Source organism: Mytilus galloprovincialis, chromosome 2 (assembly GCF_965363235.1).
Source record: "Mytilus galloprovincialis chromosome 2, xbMytGall1.hap1.1, whole genome shotgun sequence".
In the NCBI taxonomy this organism is placed as follows: Eukaryota; Metazoa; Mollusca; class Bivalvia; order Mytilida; family Mytilidae; genus Mytilus; species Mytilus galloprovincialis.
Window position 1 is genome coordinate 115,565,100 of NC_134839.1, and position 26,718 is coordinate 115,591,817.

The 26,718-nt window shown below is 32.9% G+C and overlaps 1 protein-coding gene across 1 annotated transcript in view; it reads left to right on the forward strand.

Moving 5' to 3' along the window:
- The window catches only part of LOC143065522 (integrin alpha-4-like), a 64,920-nt gene that overhangs the window by 33,023 nt on the left and 5,179 nt on the right, over positions 1-26,718 (forward strand). The window contains exons 5-18 of the mRNA XM_076239147.1: positions 4,245-4,302; positions 4,752-4,868; positions 8,610-8,716; positions 10,926-10,994; positions 12,914-13,054; positions 13,505-13,616; positions 13,893-14,072; positions 16,723-16,929; positions 17,240-17,415; positions 18,898-19,032; positions 20,969-21,468; positions 22,104-22,275; positions 24,660-24,929; positions 25,641-25,769. Of these exons, the coding sequence (XP_076095262.1) occupies positions 4,245-4,302; positions 4,752-4,868; positions 8,610-8,716; positions 10,926-10,994; positions 12,914-13,054; positions 13,505-13,616; positions 13,893-14,072; positions 16,723-16,929; positions 17,240-17,415; positions 18,898-19,032; positions 20,969-21,468; positions 22,104-22,275; positions 24,660-24,929; positions 25,641-25,769 (2,373 nt within the window). The remainder of the gene's footprint in view (positions 1-4,244; positions 4,303-4,751; positions 4,869-8,609; positions 8,717-10,925; positions 10,995-12,913; positions 13,055-13,504; positions 13,617-13,892; positions 14,073-16,722; positions 16,930-17,239; positions 17,416-18,897; positions 19,033-20,968; positions 21,469-22,103; positions 22,276-24,659; positions 24,930-25,640; positions 25,770-26,718) is intronic.

Below are 26,718 nucleotides of genomic sequence, written 5' to 3' on the forward strand. Positions count from 1 at the left end.
TTTTCAGTATTTAAATGGATTGAAGTTAGCCCACCCAGCTATACAGGACGAGGATTTTGAGATATCAGTCTTAGCTGGCGCCGATTATTATTGGGATATAGTTGGAGACAGAGTAATAAGAGGTTCCGGACCAACCGCTGTACAGTCCAAAGTTGGATACTTGCTATCAGGACCTATACAATTGAACACTAACAATAATAATCAATCAACGTCATCGATTATGAACATTTTGATCCCACACAGACTAGAAGAATGTGAAATACATAAATTTTGGGAAATCGAATCCATAGGAACAGAAACAGACAGCGAAGTGAAAGCGAAAACGGACTTGCAAGAAATGACCACTTACCAAGAGAATAACATTCATTTGAAAGACAATAGGTACATCGCCAAGTTTCCATGGAAACCAGAACATCCGGAGTTGCCTAGCAACGAGATGATCGCCAGAAAGAGAGCATACAACGTGATAAACCGACTTGCTAAAGAACCAGAGATGCTTAAGATATACGGTAACATTATCAACGACCAAGAAAATCGAGGTTTTATAGAGAAGGTTGAGACCCCGGATGAGACTACTAATCGAGTACACTATATTCCGCACCACCCAGTGAAAAAAGATTCATCGACTACACCGATACGTATAGTATATGATTGCAGTTGTCGTCAAGATTCAGAATCACCCAGCTTAAATGATTGCCTTTCTTCTACACCGCCGCAGCTTAATAAGCTAAAAGATATACTTACAAGATTCCGCTACGGGAAATACGCCTTAACAACTGATATTGAGAAAGCATTCCTCCAGATTCGACTAGACGAAGAAGACCGCGATTCCACCCGATTTTTCTGGCTTAGAGATCCAAGCAACCCCAAGAGTGAACTTGAGACTTACAGATTCAAGGTAATTTTATTCGGAGCGACATGTTCGCCATTTATTCTTAACACTACATTATTGAAACATTTATCAACGGTTACAAGTGCTACAGCTGAGATACTGAAGCGTGATTTGTATGTATACAACGTACTTACAAGTGTTAATACGGAAGAAACCGCCTTAAATTTCTTTGAAAAATCTAAAGAACTCATGACAAATGCAGGATTCAATTTGAGAACATGGAAGTAAAATAGCAATCAACTTAGCAACGAAGCTACAAAGGCAAACGTACTTGATACGGATAGCGAAACGAAAATTCTTGGGATGCGTTGGGATGCGAAGTCAGACATATTGACATTTGCGAAATTGAATGAAGATCGTATAGATATTGATAATTCACAAGCGACAAAGAGAGAAATATTGAGTAAATCATCGTCAATTTACGACCCACTCGGAATTCTTGGACCAGTGACCGTAAGAGCTAAGCTACTGGTACAAACATTATGGAAAGAAGGATACGATTGGGACAAGGTGTTGCCTAGCAACATAGTTAAATCATGGTATGAAATTTTAGATGACATCCGAGATGTAACAGTTAATACAAAAATCGCACGACATTATTTCAACGATCAAAATGAGAACGAAAGCAACGAGAAAATCACATTACATGTCTTTGTTGATGCCAGCCAACGCGCTTATGGAGCCAGTGCCTACTTGTGTAAAGGAAACTCTTCTTCTCTCGTAATTGCAAAAAACCGGATCGCTCCGCTCGCCAAAATGACATTACCGAAGCTAGAATTGATGGCTGCAGTAATAGGAGCTCGAATGGCTAAAAACCTCACGAAAACCCCAAAAGCACAACGCACAGTACTATGGAGTGACAGTCAGATCGTTCTGCACTGGATTTCGTTTTGAAAATCATTTGGAAGATTTGTTCAGAATCGTGTGATAGAAATTAAAGAATCGACACAAAATTACGACTGGAAATACGTACCAACAGACTCAAATCCAGCCGACCTTCAAACTAGAGGAATATCATCAACGCAATTCAAAGAATCGACTTTGTGGATGCAAGGACCGTCGTGGATATCGGATGAGAACAGTTGGCCTACATGGACCCCACAAGTTAAACAAGAGACTCTTTTGTTAACGACAACAGATGACAGCGAAAGGACAAAACCGTGTGAATTAAGTGGAATTTCGATAATAATTAATCTATCGAGATTCTCGTCATTAAAGAAGTTACTACGAGTTACATGCTACGTGTTTAAATTTGTGAATATATGTAAAAGTAAGCGACCGTATAACTTGAGGAAATATGCTAGACACGGAAAAGATATTACGAAAGATGAAATCGACCGCACAACTCGTACATGGATTACAGATATTCAAAATGAAAAATTCAGTAATGAAAAGCAGCAACTCGCAAACCCGTCACATGACAAGAATCTACCGTTAGTAAGACAACTGCGCTTGTTCATAGATACAGAAGGTGTCATTCGATGCGCCGGGCGCATACACAATTCACAGTTAGACGACTCCGCCAAGTTTCCAGTGTTACCACCGAAGAAAAATCTATTTACAGACTTAGTTATATTGAACGCGCACCTGCAGATGTTGCATTCTGGTGCTGGACAGACAATTACGCAAATCCGCCAATCATATTGAATACCTTCCATTAGACAATGCGTTAACCACATCGTACAGAAATGTGTAACGTGCCGAAAAGTGACCGGAAAAGCATTTCCACAGCAAATTTCGCCTCCGCTACCAAAGGACAGAGTCACCGATATGATACCGTTTACGACAACTGGTGTTGATTTCGCTGGACCACTATTCGTTAAAGATAATGGACTTGTTACAAAAGCGTATATTTGCCTATTCACATGTGCGTGTATTCGTGCCGTACACCTAGAACTAGTTACGGATATGACAATCGAGTCATTCAAATTAGCGTTTATACGATTCGTAAGTAGGAGAGGAATTCCGAGTACTGTGTATTCCGATAATGCACCAACCTTTGTTTCCGCCTCACATGACATTCCGCAGGAAATGAACATTCAAATTAATTGGAAATTTATTCCGAAAGCTGCACCCTGGTACGGTGGATGGTGGGAGAGACTAGTTGGAATTACGAAAACAACATCCTGGTCACGGCACCAATGTTTTGGACGTATCGATATAAGTAAACACAAAAGCGTCTTCAATGTTTCGTATGCTTTACTAGTCTAATATATACAAGAGAGACGTCGGCAAGTGACGACGTTGCGGGCCTATTGTTACGTAAATGGCGGTAAAACGTTAAACAAATAAAAGCGTATAAAATAACTATAACTAATTCACAACAGATAGTATTAAAAAAGTTATTAAATCTTTTTTAAAACTTTAAACAGAGAGTAAATGTATTGTATTAAGTCCATTTGTAAGTGAAATACGGAAAAAAGGATTTCTTTTTACAAAATTCACTTCTGAATACTATCTTATGATAATAAACAAGCTTCTGTCCATGTTACAAATCCAGGATAGTATAAGGAACCACAGAGTGAATATATGGGGATGCCGCCGACAACGACGACGACGACGGAATGTTAGACCAATATGTCTCGACTTTTTTCTTACTAAAGTCGAAGACTCGACATAAACTATGTTTGGGAGATAACTCTTACAAGAAAAGGTGTTTGACTTAACAGGTTCAGTTGTAAAATTGCAATAACTGTTCGGTATCATATGCAAAAAATCTAAGCGACATCTTCAAAAACGAAAAATCGCCGATAGATAAAAAGTGGTGGATAAAAAAAAGAAAAAAATAATAATTAAAACCCAGTTGTTCAGAGAACAATTGATGATCTTTCCACTTGTAAATATCTATTTTGATATGAAAAATAGCAAAGTTGGGTTAAAAATGTCATTTAGAGGGTTAGCCCTATAAAACCAAATTTAGTCCACAATGTTCTACATTTGAAAATGCCAAGTCAGGAATATGAAAGTTCTTGTCCATTCGTGTTCGAAGTGTTTTGTTATTTGATTTTGTCATGTGATCATGGACTTACCGATTAGATTTCAGTATTATTGTGATTTTTACTTTTTTTCCAGTTTCAAATGATAGATTATTGTACCCGGATTTCAAAAATATATGGTTTCTTTACAATTCGTTTTAGATACTTGAAACTTATAATACACGTTTCCTATGATATGACCGATATAATTTGAATGCAAATTATATGTTGACCCCAGTTTCACTATCCACTGAACATAGAAAATGATAGTGCGAGTCGGGAATCTGTGTACTATGGACACATCACACTGATGTTAATGTTTGTTAAGACAAAAGTTATATTATCGATTAAGATTATTGATATTTTATATTCAATAGTATGAAGATTCATTGTTAGACATACTATTAGGAGCTCCAGGATTCTTTGAACACAAAGGTTTGTATCTTATAATTTAATTTTTGTTGTGACACGGACACAATTTTTTCTGCCACACACCAGGTTTGTTTTTAACAATATTAAATTTGTTATAGTATTCCTTTCACAAGTTAGTAATGTGTGTTTAATAATCTGCCATGTTATGTTATATGAACAGTTATAGCTTAAACAAATATGTCATATTATGTTTTACAATTTTCTGCTACTGGTTAAATATCATGAATCGAGTATCACCAGTTGATTATAAATATAACGGATAATTGTATCTTTAATTAATAGTTTAAAAATTACAATGCCTGCCATATAAAGTTATTTAACAAGATTGGTAGGCTCTCTGATGATATGAACTGTCAGTAACTCTGTGAATGTATAACAAGATGGATTTCACGAATACAATAGTTTCATTTATTGTTTAACTGGTGATTTTTTTATTTTTTTTATACCAACAGGTGGCTTTTTACAGTATACTGATGATAAAACGATTGCGAATTCTTTTGATAGCTTTACCCAATATGAACTTGCCGATGTATCCCTGAAGCAGGATTTGCAGCAGGGGAGCTTAATGGGTATTTATACGTCTATTTCATTTTTATTTGAATAATCACAAATAAATAAGATATTAAGCACATATCCCGACAATTTCTCAGTTATCTATTTAATCCCTAATTCTATAAAAAACATGTAAAGAGAGTTGTTTTTTGCAGACTATGTACTTACGCCCAACCTGTCGTTTGCTTTTGTCTTCAAGATCATAAATTTACTGATTAATCGTGTTTGGCTTTGGACTACTTTTAAATGTACCCTATTACTTTTTTGGCACCTTTTTGTATCTTTTCGTTGTTTAAAACGGATAACACGTTACAATTGTAGAGATAAATATAAAAGAGGGCCGAAAGATACCAGTCGACATTCAAACTAAAAAATCTAAAAAAAAAAAAAAAAAAAAAAAAAAAGACAAACAGACAAACAATAGTACACAAAACACAACATAAAAAAATTGGTACTCTCAAAATTAAATGAATGCACAGTGTAAAACGACAAGATATAAACAAGGTCCTTCGATTTTCTTATATCAAAAGACAATTTTCCAACTGATTCTTCGATATTTTAAGGTTGTGTAAAAATATTCAAGTATTTAAAAAAAATCCGTTGTGTACCAATTGTTCCACGAGTATAATTTGGTTTGTCAAAATGGGGGATCTTTTGTTTGTTTTAAAGCAGATGAAGATGAATATGCAATATAAATTCTTTATATGTTTAGATACCCATTTGAAATAACTGGTTTACCTATATTAGGAAGTTTTTAACAAGTGCAAAGTAAACGAAACCTTGAGTGCTCAAACATTTTAAGTTTCCACCAATTCTGCATTAACCCTTGTTTCTTATGTATTTGTTTAAATCAGCAATTTATAAACGCTCATAAAGAACAACTTTATTTCGATATCTTGATATTTAACTTTTTTAATAAGGTATTGTTACTTTTCTTATGTCTAAAAAAACAGTTCTGGTCTTAAAATAGCTTTTCAACAAATAACCATTTAAATATTGCATGTCGGGCAGTTGTTAAGCTACTTTGCAGACTTATTCACTACAATGGATTCAAATCTGTTTCAGACAGTTCACCTGCAGTCAATTACATCTGTTTAGTTTACTATAGATTATGATGCTATAAAACGAACATACTAAGTTAAACGGTTGTATATGTTCGAGATTGCTTGTTAGTTATGTAAGAGCATCTCTGATTTTAAACCGGATTTTTGTGTCAAAAATTTCGGTTAGTGATTTGGGGATGTACGGTGGTCGGGCGGCTGGGCAGTCGGGCGGCTGGGCAGTCGGGCGGCCGGGTGGTCGTGCGGGCGGCAACCAAATGTTGTCCGTTCATTTATTCATAAACCGTTCAACAAAAGCTTTTAAAATGTTAATATGTTGTGACGGACAACAAAATGAAGGTCAAGTTCCATTATGACGATTTTGACTTTTACTGTTCAGGAATTATGGTTCTTGAAAGATTGAAAAATGATTTTTCCAGTTGTGTCCGTGCATTTACGTATGAACTTTTCAACCAAAGCTTCCCAAATTTTAATATGTTGTTACTGATGACAAAATGAAATTCAAGTTAAATAATAAAGATTTTGACTTTTACCGTTCAGGAGTTATAGTTCTTGAAGGATCGAAAAATGACGTTTCCATTCATGTTGTTGCATTTACTCATGAACCATTCAACATAAGCTTTCAAATTTTAATATGTTGATACTGATCACAAAATGGAGGTGAAATTTGATATTGACGATTTTCACTTTCACCGTTTATCAGTTTTGGTTCTTGTGATATTGCCTGGATACAAATAAATGTTAATAAAGCCGGTTTGCTGTCGTTGTGACAGCCTCTTGTTATATATTGCGCTGTTTGTCGTTGATATAATATGTTGGTTCTGTGCTGTATTTCTTTCACGAAGTGTTTAGGCGATATTTATTTATTTTGTCAAAAAGCTAGCCATTAATCATAATTCCACCCACCATGTTTTCTTAATAGTCCTGTACCAAGTTAGGAATATGGCAGTTGTTACCAAATAGTTCGTACGTTTCTATGTGCGATTGTTCGTGTTGCACTTCAGTGTTCCTTTTTTTCCTCTTGTAATTAATGTGTTTACCTCGGTTTTGGTTTGTGGCATGTATTTGTTTTCCCTAAATCGATTGATGAATTTGAACCCTGGCTAAGATTCTATGTAATGTTTCAGCTACGATAAACAGTGTGAAGTAATTTTTAGATATTTTGACTTACAGGAAACTACTATATTGGAAAGATAACAGTTTTTAAAAATTCAATGGAAAATATTCCAACCAGAACAGGTTTCGAATGAGATTCCTATTATATTAAAATAAAATCATAATGAGAAGACGGAATGGCGTATATAAACTGTTTGTGCTGTAGTATAAATATGTATGATGAAAACTTTCGTTATGCATATATATAAAAAAAGATGTGGTGTGGTTGTCAATAAGAAAACTCTCCACAAGAAAGCAAATGACACATAAAATTAATAACTATAGATCACCGTGCGACCTTTAATAGTGAGCAAAACATGAACGAAAAGCTTATGAAAAGAAAAGCAGAGGGGAACAAATTTTACATAAAAGTCAAGATGGATTACTTTAGTGGTATGATATCCTAGTCATCTTATAAATTATTTTTTACCAAACAGATTACTTTTAGGTTTAATTCTTAGATCCTTTCTAAAATTTGAGTCGTCAATGCTCAATAAATTCGAACTTTTTTTACCTTTTATACTTTTTTGTTTTCGAATTACGCTGCTGAGTCTTTTGTAAACGAAACGTCTGATGTACATAATTTTTTCCTAGTATTTATGATGAGTTAATTAAAAGTTTAAAATAACTCACCTTGCTGACTTATATAAAGAAATTCAGTGGCGAACAACTTTTACATTAAAGTCAAGATGGATACTTTATTTAGCTAAGACCATCATCAGTGGAATGATATCCAAGTAAAAATGTTAAGGTTGCCAATAGGTTCAGAGTAGAAGTTCATACTAATACTCAAACATCAAAACAGATAAGATTAATTTGACGATTAGATGTGTATTTCGAATTAATACATTTTCATAAACAGATTTTTTCCACAAAATGATAAATACAATTTGTTTTATTTGCGGGGTGTCATGGTAATATTAGTCTAAATAAATTAGAAATTATTGTAGAAAATTGTAGGTTTTAGAAGGACAATATCGGAAACAAATTACTAGATAAAGTTAAAAAAAGACAATAATTCTGCAAATTTTAATAATATTTTTTTTAAATAATAAAATTATTCTTATCTATGATATATATTTTTTGTATTCATCTGTTAGAGTTAAGCCTTTTTCAACTGATTTTTATAGTTTGCTCTGATGTTGTACTGTTACACCAATGTCCTAGGTTACGGGGAGAGTTGGGATCTTGCTTACATGTATTACACCGCCACATTCTGCATGTATGTGCCTGTTCCGAGTTAGGAGCCACATCTTCTTTTTTTATTGTAATTGTGAAAGTGTGTTGCTTTTTATAGTTATAGAAGTACTAGTACTTGTTGTTGTGTACTAGTGTTTTTAATCATCTTCTTTATTTTTGTATCCTTATAACGTGATCAATTTGCGTGATTTTTTTAAAGATGGTGCCTACTGAGGAATAAATATTATGTAGTTTCGCATGTTTCAGTTGTGAAAAATGAAAAATGAAATAATAAAAAAAAAACAGAATTTGTTTTGAAAATGTAGTGTGAAAAATATAACAATATTTCTATTCTTATACCAGGTTACTCTGTCAGCACAGGGAATCTTTCAGATTCTGATGAACATTGTCCCGGAACTATTGTACTAGGAGCCCCACACTATATATCGACAAGTGGAATAGTAGGGACGGTAAGTTGTTTTCATTTATACTATCTGATGTTTATCTAATTCTAGTTCAGAACTATTATTCCTTCTCAAATTTCGTTCAGTTTATTTACATTTTATATATGAACATTTAAGATTATAGTTTGGGCTTTCCTACAGTACATATATGTCAGTTATTATTAAAAAAATGACAAGCATGAAACAATCGATTTAAAGTTGATTAAAGTCGTTCATTAAGCATATGAATGGCGACACACATACACTTCCGAATGGGAAACACCAGCTAATACCAACAAACTTAACCATCAGATATAAAATTGCTATTGCATTCTTTCATGAAGCATATGAACGTCGACACACACATATCCTTATGATGAAAATTTCTGAATCGCAATACACTTAAACATTCCAATGACGATAACATCAGAACGGTGACAAAATCAGACACTCAGTGTCAAAAAAAGTAAAATCACCAAAATACTGAACTTAGAGGAAAATCAAGTAGGAAAGTCCATAATCACATTGCAAAATCAAATAACAAAACGCATCAAAAACGAATGGACAAGAACTGTCATATTCCTGACAGGCATTTTCAAATGTAGAAAATGGTGGATTAAACCTGGTTCTATAGCGCTAACCCTCTCACTTTAATGACAGTCTCATCAAATTCCGTTATATTTACATTGATGCGTTAAACATACAGACACAATAAATAAAATAGTCAAAATATGGGTACATCAGTCATCATCGTATAACAATTTTAAAATGAACAATTTGACAGAACATATTAACACGAATCTACGAACACATTGATTGATTTGAGTGTCTGACGTCAGAATTTTTTTATACGTCACTTAAATCTGTCGTTCAATGTGCATACAAACAATTTTAGAATTTACATAGGCAATATTAGCATATAGGGTTAAAAATTAAAAATTATGTAAGAATAAGTTTCAGAAATAGACCGAGATATAAACTAGTCCAAAAGTTATATATAGAATTTATAAGAATCCAAAAATAGTAAATTCCACTACGCAATACACATAAAACAACTGTGGCAAAAACAAAAACGAATGTCATTACAACAGAACTAAAAACATAAATAATGTTCACATTTTAAGTAATCAATATAGTTTGGTGTTCCATTTCATCACGAAAACGTTGAATAGTTTTTGAATAGTTGCTCTTTGGTCGAGTATGGACATAATCTTCATTTCCATTCTCAATTTTATAGCGTTGCAACATGCCACTATTGATTTTAGGTCTTTAATATTTCATTACCAAATTCAATATCATGTAGTTCACGGGTTCCGATGAATCAATTTTTGATTTAACGTAATGAAATGCTGGCATAACACCACATAAAAGAGAAATATAGACTTTTATATACGCACCAGCTGATTTTATTTATAAGTAAAATAGTGCAAGGAAATAATTTATCCTTTTTTTTATTTTTATTAAATCATAAATCAGGGGAAAATGGTCATTTTATTTGTATTTGATATAATATAGAAAGTACATACTTGAAGTAAAATCATGGTTAACATATCTTAAAGGGATACAAATGAATTTGTGGAGACATTGTTTCTTTTTCTGTTATTTGTTATACGTGAAATGATTACAAAAAACAAGCTATCAAGTAGGTTGCACAATAATTACTATTTGGAAACTGTCTATCTGCTGAAATCATAATTGACCTAAATAAGCTTATTTGGTATGGATTAAAATTGATGGAGTATCATTTGTTGGAATCAATGTGGGTCTTAACAATGTCAGATCTTCTAGGACATAAATTTGTAAGGAATAAAAAACACTGTTCAGTGCAGTCTATCTTTTGATTTAGTATGTGAAACCGCAGTATGGATCTTTCAGATATAAAAATTTCTAATATTGCTTCAAAATAATAGTGAATGTGATTGCTTCATGTTTTTTCTCTTATATTTGATATGTTTCCTTTGGTTTTAGTTTGTAACCCGGATTTGTTTTCTTTTAATCGATTCATGACTTTCGAACAGCAGTATACTACTGTTGTCTTTATTCAATGTTTCTTACTAGATGTTAATTACGTGGATGTAGACACAAAATGTCGTTTATGGCCTTTAACAAGTTTTTCAAAGACTTTTAAGACAGTAATCACAAGACGGTCTATATACGATTAATACATTTCACACGTTAAATTATTTTTATTAATATTTGTTTGAACTCAATCTTGATATTAGAGAATTTTTTTCAGGTGTTTGTTTTTTGTTTAAAGCAAACTGACAAGAAGTTATATTTGAAGAAACAGTTTACAGGTGAAAAGGTACCATTTGACTTTTGCAATATATGAAACCGAATGTAATCTTAGCTGATACAATATGTTAAGCTTACAAAACCTGTAAACAGACTTATTAACTACGATACTTTTATCAGGGCATGGCATATTTTGATTTTAATATTGATAAAAAAAGGGTCTCGCATCAGAAAAAAAGCAGATTTATTCTATAACCTGTTGTTGGCATGATACGGGTTATGTTTTCTTATATATCTGATGATGGTATGATACTAAAACCCTAACGGGAGGGATTGGGCTTGATATCAATATGATGAAGACATAATCTTTCAATCTGTTTTATTGAGGTCTGGAGCTGACATGCCTGTAACTGCTAGTAGTCCTTTGTTAATACCATTGATATTTTGTTTATTGTTCTATTAATTGTATTGTCATATTTAAAAAAAAAAAAAAAAAAAAAAAAAGGTAAACAAATCTGTTGTTCTCGGTTGGAGTAAAGAAGTGAACATTTTTCGTAATATTGAATACTCCAAGGACGGTACATATTTAAAAAAGTGGGAAAAGATTTAACACAAAAAATGAACAATGAATAACCGAAATACATTTCAAATTGTGTCAAAAGGCAAATTAACAAGAGAGTACGATTTGAGAATACTTGCAGCAACTGAAAACTTATTAAAAGCCAAAAACAATTAAAACTTTTAAATCGTGCATCAGCGACTAAAATTAATTAAAACACATTCAGGGATTTAGTGTGTATACGCCATCAACAGTCAAAGAATAGATGACTTATGCATTGCTAAAGTATTGACATGCAGTAGGTTATAAAAAAGAAGATGTGGTATGATTGCCAATGAGACATCTCTCCACAAGAGACAACAATGACACAGAAATTAACAACTATAGGTCACCATACGGCCTTCAAAAATGAGCAAAAGCCACACCGCATAGTTAGCTATAAATGGATTCGAAATTACAAGTGTAAAACAATAAAAACGAGAAAAAATTAAGAGTACTCACAATTACTGATAACTAGTTCAATGGAAAACAAATAGATTTAGTGTAAAGATGTCATAGACATAAAAACATGACCCTGTGCAATGCCAAGATACAGGTATCGACAAATTGTAGATCAATGAATGTGAATATCTATATAACGCTTATATTTAGTTTGCTTTTAAATTACTAATAGGATAGTATGGATTTAACCTTTTCAAAAGTCGTGTACAGATAAAGCCATATATCAATAGAAAATAAACCTGGATGTATAAATTAAGCTATGTTTTAATTTGTTGATTAAAAAATTAATGTAAGTGCCAATGTAAACCATTACGAGACACATTTTTACAACGTCAGTAAAATAACCTTTACTTATAAGTTTGTTTAAAGGTTTGATGAGTTTACACGGATAACGTTCTGATTTCAGCACTTTTAGTACAATATTATCGTAAATATTAGGATTCAAAATTCCGTTTTTAATTTGCTGATCAAATCTGTGTATCTATGAAGGGTTGAGTAAATGTTTTAAGTATTTTATGGTAACAAATACATGACTTAATAATTTACCAGTGACGCATTGATTACGTTCGTTAAAATCAAGGATGTTACTACGCAGACGTGCGTAACGATCAAGTTGGGATACATAAAAACCGCATGATAGAGCCAATGAAACATAATTTAAGATATTAAAATTAACTGTATGTAATTAAAAATCGTTCCTTTAAAAACTACCGCTGTTTATGTTAAAACTATCAAAAATACGTTTTTTTTGGTCAAATTTCAGTAGTATATATTTGGAGAACTCTGGCTAAGACGTGTTGTAACTGATGAAAGCAATACTTTGATTTTATAGGCTTGTTTTCACGACATCATTCAATTTCTCTTTCACCCACCAAACTATATGAATCCACAGTTACCCGCCTACGATATAATGTATTTTTTTCTTCCAGTCCGGAGGTGGATTTGGTAGTTCGGTTGTCTTTGACGATATAAATGGTGATGGATTAGATGATTTACTTATCGGAGCACCTCTTCAATATAATGACGTTCTAGATTCAGGCGTTGTACACATTTACTATGGGGACACAAAGGTACGTAGATTGATTGAAAGGTTGAAAAAAGTATATTTTTTTAACACTGAAGTACACAAATACTGCATCCATTATATTTCACATCAGTACAGCAGCGCTAAATATTAGATTGTCGACACATGGGAATAAATAGTCCATCGGTGGCTTCTCAAAATTGTAAAAAAAAAAACCCGTATAAAACATTCCATTTATAGTCTGAATATTTGTAAAGAATAAAACACTGTTCAGTGCAGTTTATCTTTTAATTTAGAATAACAAACATTCTAATAACGTATTTCTGCAACAACGCATGACTCGTCATATTTTGTTTAATTAAAAGTTATTCGATTAAAATGATATTTACTGTCTTGAAAGGCATAATTTATGATGTTTGGCAAGGAATGTCCGTTTTTGTATTAACCAAAGATAACTTTATATATCTATGTATGATATTTCTTTACACATGAACAGCCAAATGTATTACTCAGAGTCAGTGGACAAAAGTTGCTAGGAATGTTAGAATGGGGACGATTTGGTACAGCATTGCAGTGTATAGGAGACATAAATAAAGATGGATATAAGGGTACGTAGGGGGAGGAGGGATCTCATGTGGGTCGAAAAGTTAATCCTGTTTTTCTATCCGGAAATATGGTTTAATTGGAGATATGTACTCCGTATGCAGGTCTGTTGGAATGTTGCTAAATAGAAATGAAAAGATAAAAATTGTGAAGCTGAAATCACCTTTTTTGTCGGAAACTTTTTTGTTTTCAACTGACTTTTAATTCAATACACGTGTTTAAACAAAAAGTAGTATCCTATATATTCATTTCTTAAGAATGTAAAATATATCTTTACACAGATGTAGCCATTGGTGCACCGTACGAGGAGAACAGTAAAGGGGCAGTATATATCTACCATGGTGGTTCTACTAAACTAACGTTCACACAAAAAATTAAAGCGCAAGATATAAGCAGTAACTTACAGTCGTTTGGTTGGTACATTTCTACTGCTTATGACATCGACAAAAACAACTATCAAGGTAATTAAGTAAGATGTTTCAATAATTTATTTAAGGAAATTCGCTGCTCAGTTTGAAAATGAATAACTTTCCGTAACACTAGTAAAGATTGATAGGAGATAAATAAAGGAATAAAAAAGCAAAAAAATATAGAGGTCAATGTGCAATGTTTTCGAGATATAAGCCATTGCAATTTTGGCGGAAAAATGTTGATTTTTCATAGCTTTATCATTGACAAGTTAAAGTTCTCAAAAACTATTAAAAAAATAAAAACAAAATTTTAAGGCTTTAACAAATGGCTTATAGTTATAAATGTAAAACCTTTATAAAAAGAAAAATGGGGATCAATGGGCAAATTGTAAAAGTCATTCAACTGGACAAAACAAGAGGATTCCGAAAATCTGGCAAAAATTCCCAAAACATGACAAGCGAGCATCCTTAAATGTTATTATTTATTCATAAAAAGTTAAAGTACAAAAATACCGAACTTCAACGGAAAGTCCTTTGTCAAAATCAAAAGCTCAAACATCTCAAAACGAACAGAACTTTGAAAGCAACTGTCATATTGCTGATTTGTTACAATAAGATGGAGAATGGAAATCGGGAATGTGTCAAATAGACAACAACCCGACCATAGAAAAAACAACAGCAGAAGGTCACCAACAGGTCTTCAATGTAGCGTGTAATTCCCGCACCCGGAGCCGTTCTTCAGCTGGCCCCATAAAAATTATCTACTAGTTCAGTGAAAATGAACACCATACTAATTTCCAAATTGTACACAAGAAACTAAAATTAAAACAGGATAAGACTAATAAAGGCCAGAAGCTCCTGACTTAGGACAGGCGCAAAAATGCGGCGGGGTAAAACATCTTTATGAGATCTCAACTCTCCCCTATACCACTAGCCAATGTAGAAAAGTAAACGCATAACAATACGTACATTTAAAATTCAGTTCAAGAAAAGTCTGAGTCTGATGTCAGAAGATGTAACCAAAGAAATTAAACAAAATGACATCGATACATAAATAACAACAGACTACTAGCAGTTAACTGACATGCAAGCTCCAGACTTCAACTTAACTGATTGAAAGATTATGATTTCATCATATGAATATCAGGCACAATCCTTCCAGCTAGGGTTTTAGTATCATACCATCATAACATATATGAGAAGAACATAACCTGTGTCATGCCAACAACTTGTTTTTGAATACATGTGTTTAATTTCGATGCAAAGACCTTATTAATGAATCAAAATAAACGACCAAATATGCAATCTTTAATGACCTGACAACAGTATCGTTACTATATCCCTTCTTAAAGTCTATTTAAAGGTTTTGCTAGTTTCTGAGGTGAATACTGAAATTTTTGTGCTTTATAAAGAATATTTCTTTAAAAAATTAAAACCTGAACGTATAAGAAGTTTGCATTGAGCTATATTTACGAATGATGTCCTTATACCGATGATAAAATTTATTATCACTATTTTGTGCATTTTTCCTTTGATCTTTTTTTGTGATAATTTTCATATCATGCTTCTCGCTTGAGATGGAAAAATTATCGCTAGAAACTAAGGAGGCCACGTGGCGTTGCTAACGAAATTGACATGAAATTGACAACGTCTTTATAGGTAAAATAGCGATAAACAGATTATCATTGGTCATCTCAACTCGATTGCTTTTCTCACTTTCGCTGTACCAGCTCAAGCGAGAAAATCAATCTCGTTGAGATGATCAACGATAATCTATAAGTAAATGTTTTGACTAGTTTGTGATATCGAAAACCCTGGTGTAATAACTTTTCAGTAATGCATAAATTTCTCTCGTTAAAATCTAAAACATTGTTACATACACGAGCGAATCGTACAAGTTGAGATATATTTATAAACATCGTAAGATGGTGACAAGGGAACGTCACCATCTACAAATGGATGATTAACGATAGGAAATGAAAAATCATCTCTATAATCGTTCAAGTAAATTGTGGGTTAAACCACACGTTGATTGAATCGAAATAAATAACCCGACAGGAAAAGGATCAATCTTCCAAAAATTAGAGAAACACGATTATGCTTTTAGGCGATATATCTTTGTTTTATTAAAAATATGTTATATATTGGGATATAACAGTTGTAGTCCTGAGACATAACAAATTGGCTGTACTAAGTGAGGAACATGTTAATTGTTATCCATTCGATTTATGTGTTTAAGATTTTGATTTTGCCATTTGGTTATAGACTTTTATTTTTTTTTACTAAAAGTTCGTGTTTTTTGTTATCTAACTTTTTGCTTATGCTTGAAACAATAAAGGATATTTTTAATGACGAATTTGGTTTTTTACAGAATTCTGAGAGTATTCCTATAATAGACTTACAACAATTTAATGTGGTGAATAACACGAATTGCATTTGAGTAAATATACATCATTCATGTATGATTTTTTTTATTTTGTTCAAGAGGAAAATTATCATATTTTTAAATGACCTAAAAAACGGGGGCTTTCCGAGATAGGTACAAACAATAAAACCTTGTTACACATGTATTTGTCAGCAGCGTAATGTGGTAAAATTAATGTTTTTTGTAAATGTCTACTGTTAACTCTTTGAAGGCATCACTGTCATTTGAGTTTGTGTTGCAGACAACAGATTATGATCATTTCATTTTTATTTTTAGATTTCTTAGTTGGATCTTACATGTCCAATACTGTTACCGTATTACGAGGCAGACCTATTATAAAGCTTAACAACACAATTGAAATTTCCCCATCTGATATACCTCTGAACTCCTCTGAACTGAAATGTCGAGATAAATTATACAGACCATGTGTGACAGTTAGACTGTGCTTTTCCTACTCTGGTGTTTCAGTTCCGGATTCCATTTGTGAGTATAAAACGTTTACTTTTACACAATCTATTCATGGTAAATGATGAAAATAGTAACAAGTGAACTAAAAGGTACATCGAATGCGACCTAAACCTTTTCTACGAAGGATTTTAAGGTCTATTATTTGTTTTTTTTCCGTATGCTGTATAAATAAAACAGATTTTACTTACAACAACTTTTGATTAAACAAAAAATATGATGAGAGAATAACTGCACTGTTGATAACAATTTGAATGTTTACCCCTTGATAAAGCATGGACCAATATGTTATTTTAATCAAATGTACCTTTGTATTTCTAATTCCTAGTGGTTGATTATAATCTAAGCTCGGATATTCTGAGAACTATGTCAACACCAAGTAAACCATCCCGGGTTCATCTTTCCTCCGACACAGAAGAAATTGGAAGTGGTAACTTAGAAAGCAATAGATTTCAAGTCACACATTTGTCAGAATCATGTATGGAGTACTACGCTATTGTGATGGTTTGTCAAACTATTTATTTTTGAAGAAAGGAAAACAATATAAAAAAGAAGATGTGGTATGATTGCCAATGAGACAACTATCCACAAGAGACCAAAATGACACAAACATATTCCAGTTAGTGATAAAAATCAGAAGTGAATTAATCAAAATCTCACGATGACAAAAATAAAAACGGTGTAGTAAACAACAGCAATATTTGAAGAATAAAGTAGATGAGTAAATAAAGAACAACACAAACCAAAACGAACCCAAGAAATCTCAGGTACTCGGAAATGTAAACTACGTTCGCAAATGTGATCAGAACAGGATTGATTCAACATACTATGAACACTTGCATGAGCAGCTCTGCAAGATCCCTGATCAATTTGGGTTATAGGATTTTTGTACGATTTTCAGTTTTCTAAGTAGTACTTTATTAAAATGTTCGTCTTTTGGTCATTGTTTTGTTTATTAATATGGCTATGTCAGTGATTATTCCTCTTATGAGTGTAGAATCCTGGTATCTACCTACTCTATTTAATACGTCAAAAAAATACTATAAATTAATTCTCCAAAGGTATGTCAGAAACATGAGTGCAAATCGAATAATCTTAATGTAAGTTAAGACGACTGTTTAGCTTGAATCAATTTCATTTGCTTTATCTATGTACTGCAATATCATCATGTACCTCCGTAGTTGCCGCAATGCTAATATCGTTTTCTAAAATATATATTTTAAAATCTCTATGGACATCATCATGAGCCAAATCAGTGTAACATTTGACGCAAGATACAGTGTAGGACATGTTTGTCTGAATAACTATTTCTCTCTGTTTGTTATAAAGTTACACCAACGAAAGTAACTTATTAGAGATTATATCCATGCAATGAGTACATTTATGAGAAGAACCTGATTTAACGTGTTTTATTTACTGGTGTTTGTAGCTATAATATTGGTTGTTTTTTTTACTATCAAATGTTATTACTTCATAGGTATTTTATTCCACATCCTTCTTTTAACAATGACTTTGATGTAGTAAACGGTCATGAATGTGATGGTTGTTTTGTGCGTTCTGGTTTTGGAAATAAAGATGCATGGTCAGTAGTGTGTCATCAAAATAAACACAATACGAGTGCCTGGTGTTAATCCTAGTGTACTCAATATTGGATGCAAACACAAACACGACAGTAGGTGTAACCATTAAAGGCCCCGATCCTGGTCGATCCGTAGGTTGGGATTTTATTCTTTTGGACCCGATGGTAGGTGTGAATACACTTTGACTCGAGGTTGGGTGAACATTCTACTCGATTCATATTTGGGTGTATATCGACCATTATGGGTTTTTCAATACGATCCTGCAGTGGAATTTTAATGACAACAATGTACTGAAATTGTGTGTATAGGAATTAGACTATACTACATTGTTATGAATCATTTATTTAATATATGCATCTACAATTAAATAAAAGTAAATAAATATAAAGAATATTGCTTCTATTAGGCAGTGGACAGACAGTTTTTTGCTTCGCTGGAGGAAGAATTAGTTATGGAAACAACGTACAGACTAAGTGATACTCCACTACTGGGAGAAGTTCAACCTGTACTGGACAATGCTCTTACAATCAACAGAGACTCAGTATGTTATGTATCTTAACACTTGTAGGTGTAGGGGATTGAATTGATTAAAATACAAATAGCGCAGATATTAGTCTACCTTTTAAACGTTATGTTAAAACTGGTTAAGCCAGAAATGACATAGTGGTCACATCTTTAAACTTAAGCTGCTCTTAATACATACGAGCGATGTTCAAATCGTGAAATCAATTCAGAACAAACATTCAAACAAATCCTGATAAACAGAGTAACAAAAGAAAGGCAACTAATCATTTCCAAATTTGAATGACATAGGTGTATCTCATGTTGTCACAAATGTTTTCACGAATGTGACCTACCAAATTAGACTATTTACCGGATTTGTAATAACATTAGCAAAATGACGGGGGATCCGGATCTGCTCACCATTCCGGTGCACCTGATATCACATCAAGTTTTTGGTGGGGCTCGTGTTGATCAGTCTTAAGTTTTCTATGTTGTGTCTTCTATTCTGTACTATAGTTTGTCTGTTTGTCTTTTTATTTTTAGCCATGGCGTTGTCAGTTTATTTTCAATCTATGATTTGACTCTCCCTCTGGTATCTTTCGTCCCTCTTTTATGCATGATTTACCTGCCCTGCCATTTTGAGTTAAAATGTCACAGTGGCTTACAGGACACCATCTTACAATTGATAATAAGACCAAATCAGACTATGGAAATCCAAAGAAATAAGTAAAGATTGAGAATTTAAATCACAACAACAAAATCTTCTATATTCTGTAATTAGACTTGGAGTTATTTCTCTTGTTATTTTTAATTTGTTAAACAAAAATGATGAATGATATGATAATCAGAAAAATGCCACTCTAGAACAACATTATTGACATTGCGATACCGTCGGGAACTCTAATTCACGCCGACAAAATATTTAAATGTCTGCGTCCCAGGCGGTGTTCTGGATTTTACTTCACCGCACACTACTATTTTTTCAAAGTCAACATATAGGGCTGTGTGTCATATTTTCAACGTTAATATGCTCCGAACTTCTGAGAATTTAAACTAACACTAAATTACTTAACTTCCTCTACCTCGACTGTAAGGTTCTCACATATTTCAATGTAAACAATATTCATATGTATATTTACTGGTAACATTCCCGAATTATGTCTTTATGATATGCAACTTACAGATCAGAACTGGTAACCAGTATTTCAACAATATTAATTATATATGAATATTCTAAATCTCCCCAAAAGAGGCGTGGTTTGCAAAACAGCTGTATTTACAAATTGAAACCTATAAGTGTTGTTATTCATCATAGCAATAACCAAAAAACTGCCTACTGAGCTGATGATGCCATAGGTCTCGACCACGTGCTTATAAAAATGGAAACATCGTTTCATAAATTTCATGCGTCTTGAGCGCATTTTGTATATGTCTGTCCTTAGTCAGTTAACTGTAATTCAATGGTTGTAATATGTTGCCGTATCTCAATTTGCTTTATATTCATTGTTAAATACATGAATGAGGCCGTTAGTTTTTCCCGTTCAAATTGTGTAACACTTGTCATACGGGGCCTTTTAAATCTCACTTTGTAGTTTGGAATTCGTTAATTGTTAAAGGTCGAACAGACACCTATGGTTGTTAAGATCTATGTCAGATTGTCTCTTGTAGAGAATTGTCTCTTTGACAATCATACCAAATCTATTTTTTATATTACAATTGATTTAGCTCCATCAGGAACGTTAAAAGTCCAATATTTGAAAGCCAAGTTTGTATTATAAGAACCGAAACAGTTGGAGAGCTTTATGATCAAACGAGACTATAAAACATATCCAAATTATTCAGGTCAGCTTTGTCTTATGGAGTCGAAACCTTAGTTTTTTTGCTATAATTTAGAATTCATAATCGGATAATTTTAGAAAACAGTCAGGCAAAGACGAAAGAAACTATAATAAAAGATATTTGGTTTGTTTCAGTCTAACTTTTCAACAGGTTGTAATGGGACATGTCATCCTGACCTGAGGATTGAAGCCACATTAAATCCACAAGAAATTGTATTAGGAGTAACTTCTGAAGTAGATGTTACCATTAAAGTTACAAACAAAGGGGACCAGTCACATGGAACACAGATAACTATTGATATATCTAACAATACCAGATATATTGGATTTAGTCAGCCGACAAATCAAGTTACAGAGCCTGTAGACTGTAAAAATATTGTGGAAGAAAACAATGAGACACACGTTCAGTGTGATCTGAGAAATACATTATTTCAGCAACAAATCGTCATCTTCAATGCCCGCTTTACAGTGTCACGTGACTTATTGATTAAAGATGGCGACAATCTTGGTAATTTTGATCAGCAGCTAATCTTTAGCACTTTTATAGAAGCCACCAGTACCGATATGGATATATCGGATAATTCATGGAAATTAATTGCTAGTGTGAAATTGCATGTCAGTGTACAGTTAAATGGGTAGGTGATTATTTTACGATGCAAACAGGATAAAAGCAATGAGAAGTTTTATATTGATGTTTATCGTAATTGGTAATTGATAATACAAATCCGCTACTTAATCTTTTGAAAGTGTAAGTGATTTTATAACTCAAGTTTATTTCTTTGAACACATAATGGGTTGCATATATTAACACACCGAACTGAAACACCGTCATATGTAATTATCATTTTTAGGTTCCCCTTTATTACCTCAGAAATAGATTACCCTAGCTGTAGTTGGCAAAACGTTTATGATTTTATGGTAATCAATGCTCTTTAACTTCGTATTGAATTTGGCCTTTTATACTTTTTTGAGCGTCACTGATTAGTCTTTTGTAGACGATACACGCGTCCGGCGCAAATACAAAATTTCTAACCTGATATCTATGATGTGTACATTTGGTAATTAATCATACCAAGCCGTGACTCCGACACGCATTATGAATGTTAGATGTGTTTTGAAAGCTAAAATAATGTATAACAGTTCAAGAGACGATGAGCTCCCACGTTGTTCACTAGTTTTATCATTCTTTCAACTATCAATTTGAAAAAAAACGAAAGACTTTTCATTTCCATTAATTGCATAAAATTATAAACTATTTTATTTCGTACAGAATATCAAGACCAGATCAGTTAACTATCATAGAGAACGATATAGTTAATTTCGTTCATACCTACGATATAAAGAATGATGGTCCTAGCCCACTGTATAATGGATCAATAGACATCTGTCTACCTGTCATATCAGATATAGGAATTAGTATGATGACAAAAGAAATGATACAGGTAACTTAAAAGGTCCTAGCCCTCTGCATAATGGACCAATAGAAATCTGTCTACCTGTCATATCAGATAAAGGAATTAGTATGATGACAAAAGAAATGATACAGGTAACTTAGAAGGTCCTAGCCCACTGTATAATGGACCAATAGAAATCTGTCTACCTGTCATATCAGATAAAGGAATTAGTATGATGACAAAATAAATGATACAGGTAACTTGAAAGGTCCTAGCCCTCTGTATAATGGACCAATAGAAATCTGTCTACCTGTCATATCAGATAAAGGAATTAGTATGATGACAAAAGAAATGATACAGGTAACTTAGAAGGTCCTAGCCCTCTGTATAATGGATCAATAGAAGTCTGTCTACCTGTCATATTAGATAAAGGAATTTAGCTGATGACAAAAGAAATGATACAGGTAACTTAAAAGGTCCTAGCCCTCTGTATAATGGACCAATAGAAATCTGTCTACCTGTCATATCAGATAAAGGAATTAGTATGATGACAAAAGAAATGATACAGGTAACTTAGAAGGTCCTAGCCCACTGTATAATGGAACAATAGAAATCTGTCTACCAGTCATATTACAGATAGGGATAAGTATGATGACAAAAGAAATGATACAGGTAAGTCAAAAGGTCCTAGACCTCTGTATAATGGATCAATTAAAATCTGTCTACTTGTCATATCAGAGATAGGGATAAGTATGATGACAAAAGAAATGATACATGGAAGTCAAAACGTCTGCTGAACAATTGACCAATAGAAATATGTTTACCTGTCATAACTGATGTAGAGATTGGTATCATGACTTATATACACTTATGAATAACATAATAATAAGTATAAAAAAGATGATTTGGTATGATTGCAAATGAGACAACGCTTCACAATAGACCAAAATGACACAGAAATGAACAACTATTAGTCACCGTACGGCCTACAACAATGAGCAAAGCCCATACCGCATAGTTAGTTATTATAGGCCCCGAAATGACAATGTAAAATAATTCAAACGAAAAAACTGACGGCCTTATTTATATAAAAAGAATGAAGACATTTGAATATTTAAAACAAGCCACCATGCGTCATATAAACTATTATTGCACATCAATGATTAGATCATAACTTCGTTGCAGACTATCGCACTAAAGTGTGACCATTGCACTACAGTGTTTCGATTGCTTATCCGATTCCTACAGTATATTCACATTTATATAAGAGAGGTAATAAAACCTCCCCATTTTTCCTTCAAATTTTTTTCAAGTCAGGAATATAATAGTGTTTATATATGTATGCTGGCGTTTTTTTTTGTTCCAGTTTAGTGATTCTGTTGTTCTGTTGTTTTCATTTCACAGTAAATGTGTTTCCCTCAGTTTTAGTTTGTCACCCGGATTTGATTTCCCTCAAACGGTTTAAGTCTATTGAACAGTTGAAAACTACTGTTGCCTTTCTTAAAAAGTGCTTTATGAACTTTCTATTTTTTCTCCTATAGTAGTTGACGTGTACTTAAATAATCCATCCTGATTGTGCTGTCGCATTTTTTTTTAAATAAAAATTTATTGTAATTTAAATTAATACATCCCAATAGGTGTGTTCTCGGTCAAATTTAAAGTAGTCAATTTATTCATTGTGTACATGTATTAATACTGGTAAAGATCTAAAGCTCTCGTAAGAAAGATCGTTCAGTAATATCCCGTCATGTTAGATATAGACATTGCATCTAAACAGATTTAGGAACAAAATAATAAACGAAAACTAGCATCAAAATAATAAACACACCAAAATGACAACAAAACTCTGTTGAGACTGCCATAAAATTCAGTAGAGGACGTACGATACACACCTCAAAAGCAACTTACAAAAAAACAAAAGACACGTAGTAGAGGTATTAAAATACTTGCAGTTACTGATAGCGAGTAAAGTAAATAACATTTTAAAGATTAAATCATGTAGCTTAGAATAAAACTTAAGCTTAAAGCTACTCTTGATAATCTCATATAATATAATGTTGTCATTTTAATGTTTTATTTAAAAATGCCATTAAAGCGGGAGGTTTGGCATGCCACAAAACCAGGTTCAACCCACCATTTGTTTTTCTTAAGATGTCCTGTACCAAGTTAGGAAAATGGACATTGTTATATTATAGTTGGTTTCTGTGTGTTACATTTTAATGTCGTGTCGTAATTTTCCTCTTATATTTGATGCGTTTCCTTCAGTTTTAGTTTGTAACCCGGATTTGATTTTTCTCTCAATCGATTTATGAATTTCGAACAGCGGTATACTACAGTTGTCTTTATCTATACCAGAAATGATAATATGAAACAACCATTATTAACTTTACTAATCTAGAAAGTAACTTTTACAAGTTACCGTTTTATTACAGATATCAGGACACAGTTCGAGGATTACATGGAGTGTGGTTGAATTTGCAGGCGAATCATTTAATGAACATGTTGATACTGATTTAACGACATCTGAACCCTTTACAAATCAAGGTTCAACTGTATCGTCTAGTAATACAACAAATCAAGATTCAACTATACCGACTACGTTTAGTAATACAACAAAACAATCAACACAAAGTCGACGACGGAGAGAGACTAATCAGATGCTCAGCCAAGAACAACAATCAAAACGAACAATTAAGGAAATTGTAAGTGATGAAAAGCATAATCAACGTCTACACTTTACATTTATTGTACGTGTTTGTTTGATTGTGAGTTTACACTTACATTTATTGTACGTGTTTGTTTGATTGTGAGTTTTCTTGTTAGGAATCGAGTTTACTTGCAAACGTGTCTCTTATTCATATTTGTTCTGCTTTTGGTATTTTAAGTTTATTTCGACAGCTGAAGCTTGATGTGTTGAAGACCATGTTGTTGCCTTGTGCTTACTGCTATTTGGTCAAGTTGTTATCTCTTTGACATATTGCTCGTTTTCAGTACGTACCTATTTTGTTTTGACAAATTAGAAATATTTTAGCAGTTCATTGAGATAATATCTATGACATCGAGCTGAATAATACCAAACTAAATTCTTTCGAGAATATGATTAAACATAACTGTATATAGATGCAAGCTAAAACTTTGGACCGTCGATGTCATGATTTATCATTACCAATACTCAAATTGGAACCCTGTATACAGATGCAAAGTGAGTGATACAGTGTCCTTGAATTAATACTTCTGGTACTGCGATTGAGGCGCAAGTTATAAATGACAGGTTAGTGGTACATGGTATTTGAAATTTCTTCTCGATTTGTAATGCAATTAAATTTCTGCTTACGTTTTAGAACGATTGTAGTTATTCATCTCTCCTAAGTGAAGGACAACATACTAATCAAGTTAAACCTATGTTGTTGTAGTCGTGTCGCACAGTTGATTCGAGTAAATGGGCGATCATTGAAATAAAGGTTGACATGTTAGAGAAAGACGAAACAGATAAGTTTGATGTTCTAGTGAATATATCAGAGGATTCACTTAGTTTTACAAAGGTGAGTACATTGTTTCTGGGGGACATTTCGCAGTTCTGATCCTCGGAAGTGATTTAAAATTAAGGTATCATGTTTTGATAACCCATGATAGTGTAATTGACTGATTGTTTGAATTTGCTGTCAAAACAGCTCTTTACCAGCGACTTTTTTCAAAAATATATCTTCCGAGAAAAAAACCCAGTAAGTCATGAACATTTTAGGTAGAATAACGATCAATATTTGTTGTATTTGTTATTGTAAAAAGAGCCATACTTTTATTAATTGATACTTATTTTTTCAAATGGAATCTTTTTATACAATAAATTGTTTTTCATGTAGAGATATGTTACTTAAACAGTTAAACAAAACAGCGAACTACACGGTAAAAACCTGACAAAACACTGAACTACACGGTAAATAACTGACAAAACAGCGAGTACACGGTAAATAACTGACAAAACAGCGAACTACACGGTAAATAACTGACAAAACACAGAACTACACGGTAAATAACTGACAAAACGCAGAACTACACGGTAAATAACTGACAAAACACAGAACTACACGGTAAATAACTGACAAAACGCAGAACTACACGGTAAATAACTGACAAAACACAGAACTACACGGTAAATAACTGACGGTAAATAACTGACAAAACACAGAACTACACGGTAAATAACTGACAAAACACAGAACTGACAAAACACCGAACTACACAGTAAATAACTGACAAAACACCGAACTACACAGTAAATAACTAACAAAACACCGAACTAAACAGTAAATAACTAACAAAACACCGAACTAAACAGTAAATAACTGACAAAACACCGAACTACACAGTAAATAACTAACAAAACACCGAACTAAACAGTAAATAACTAACAAAACACCGAACTACACAGTAAATAACTGACAAAACACCGAACTACACAGTAAATAACTAACAAAACACCGAACTAAACAG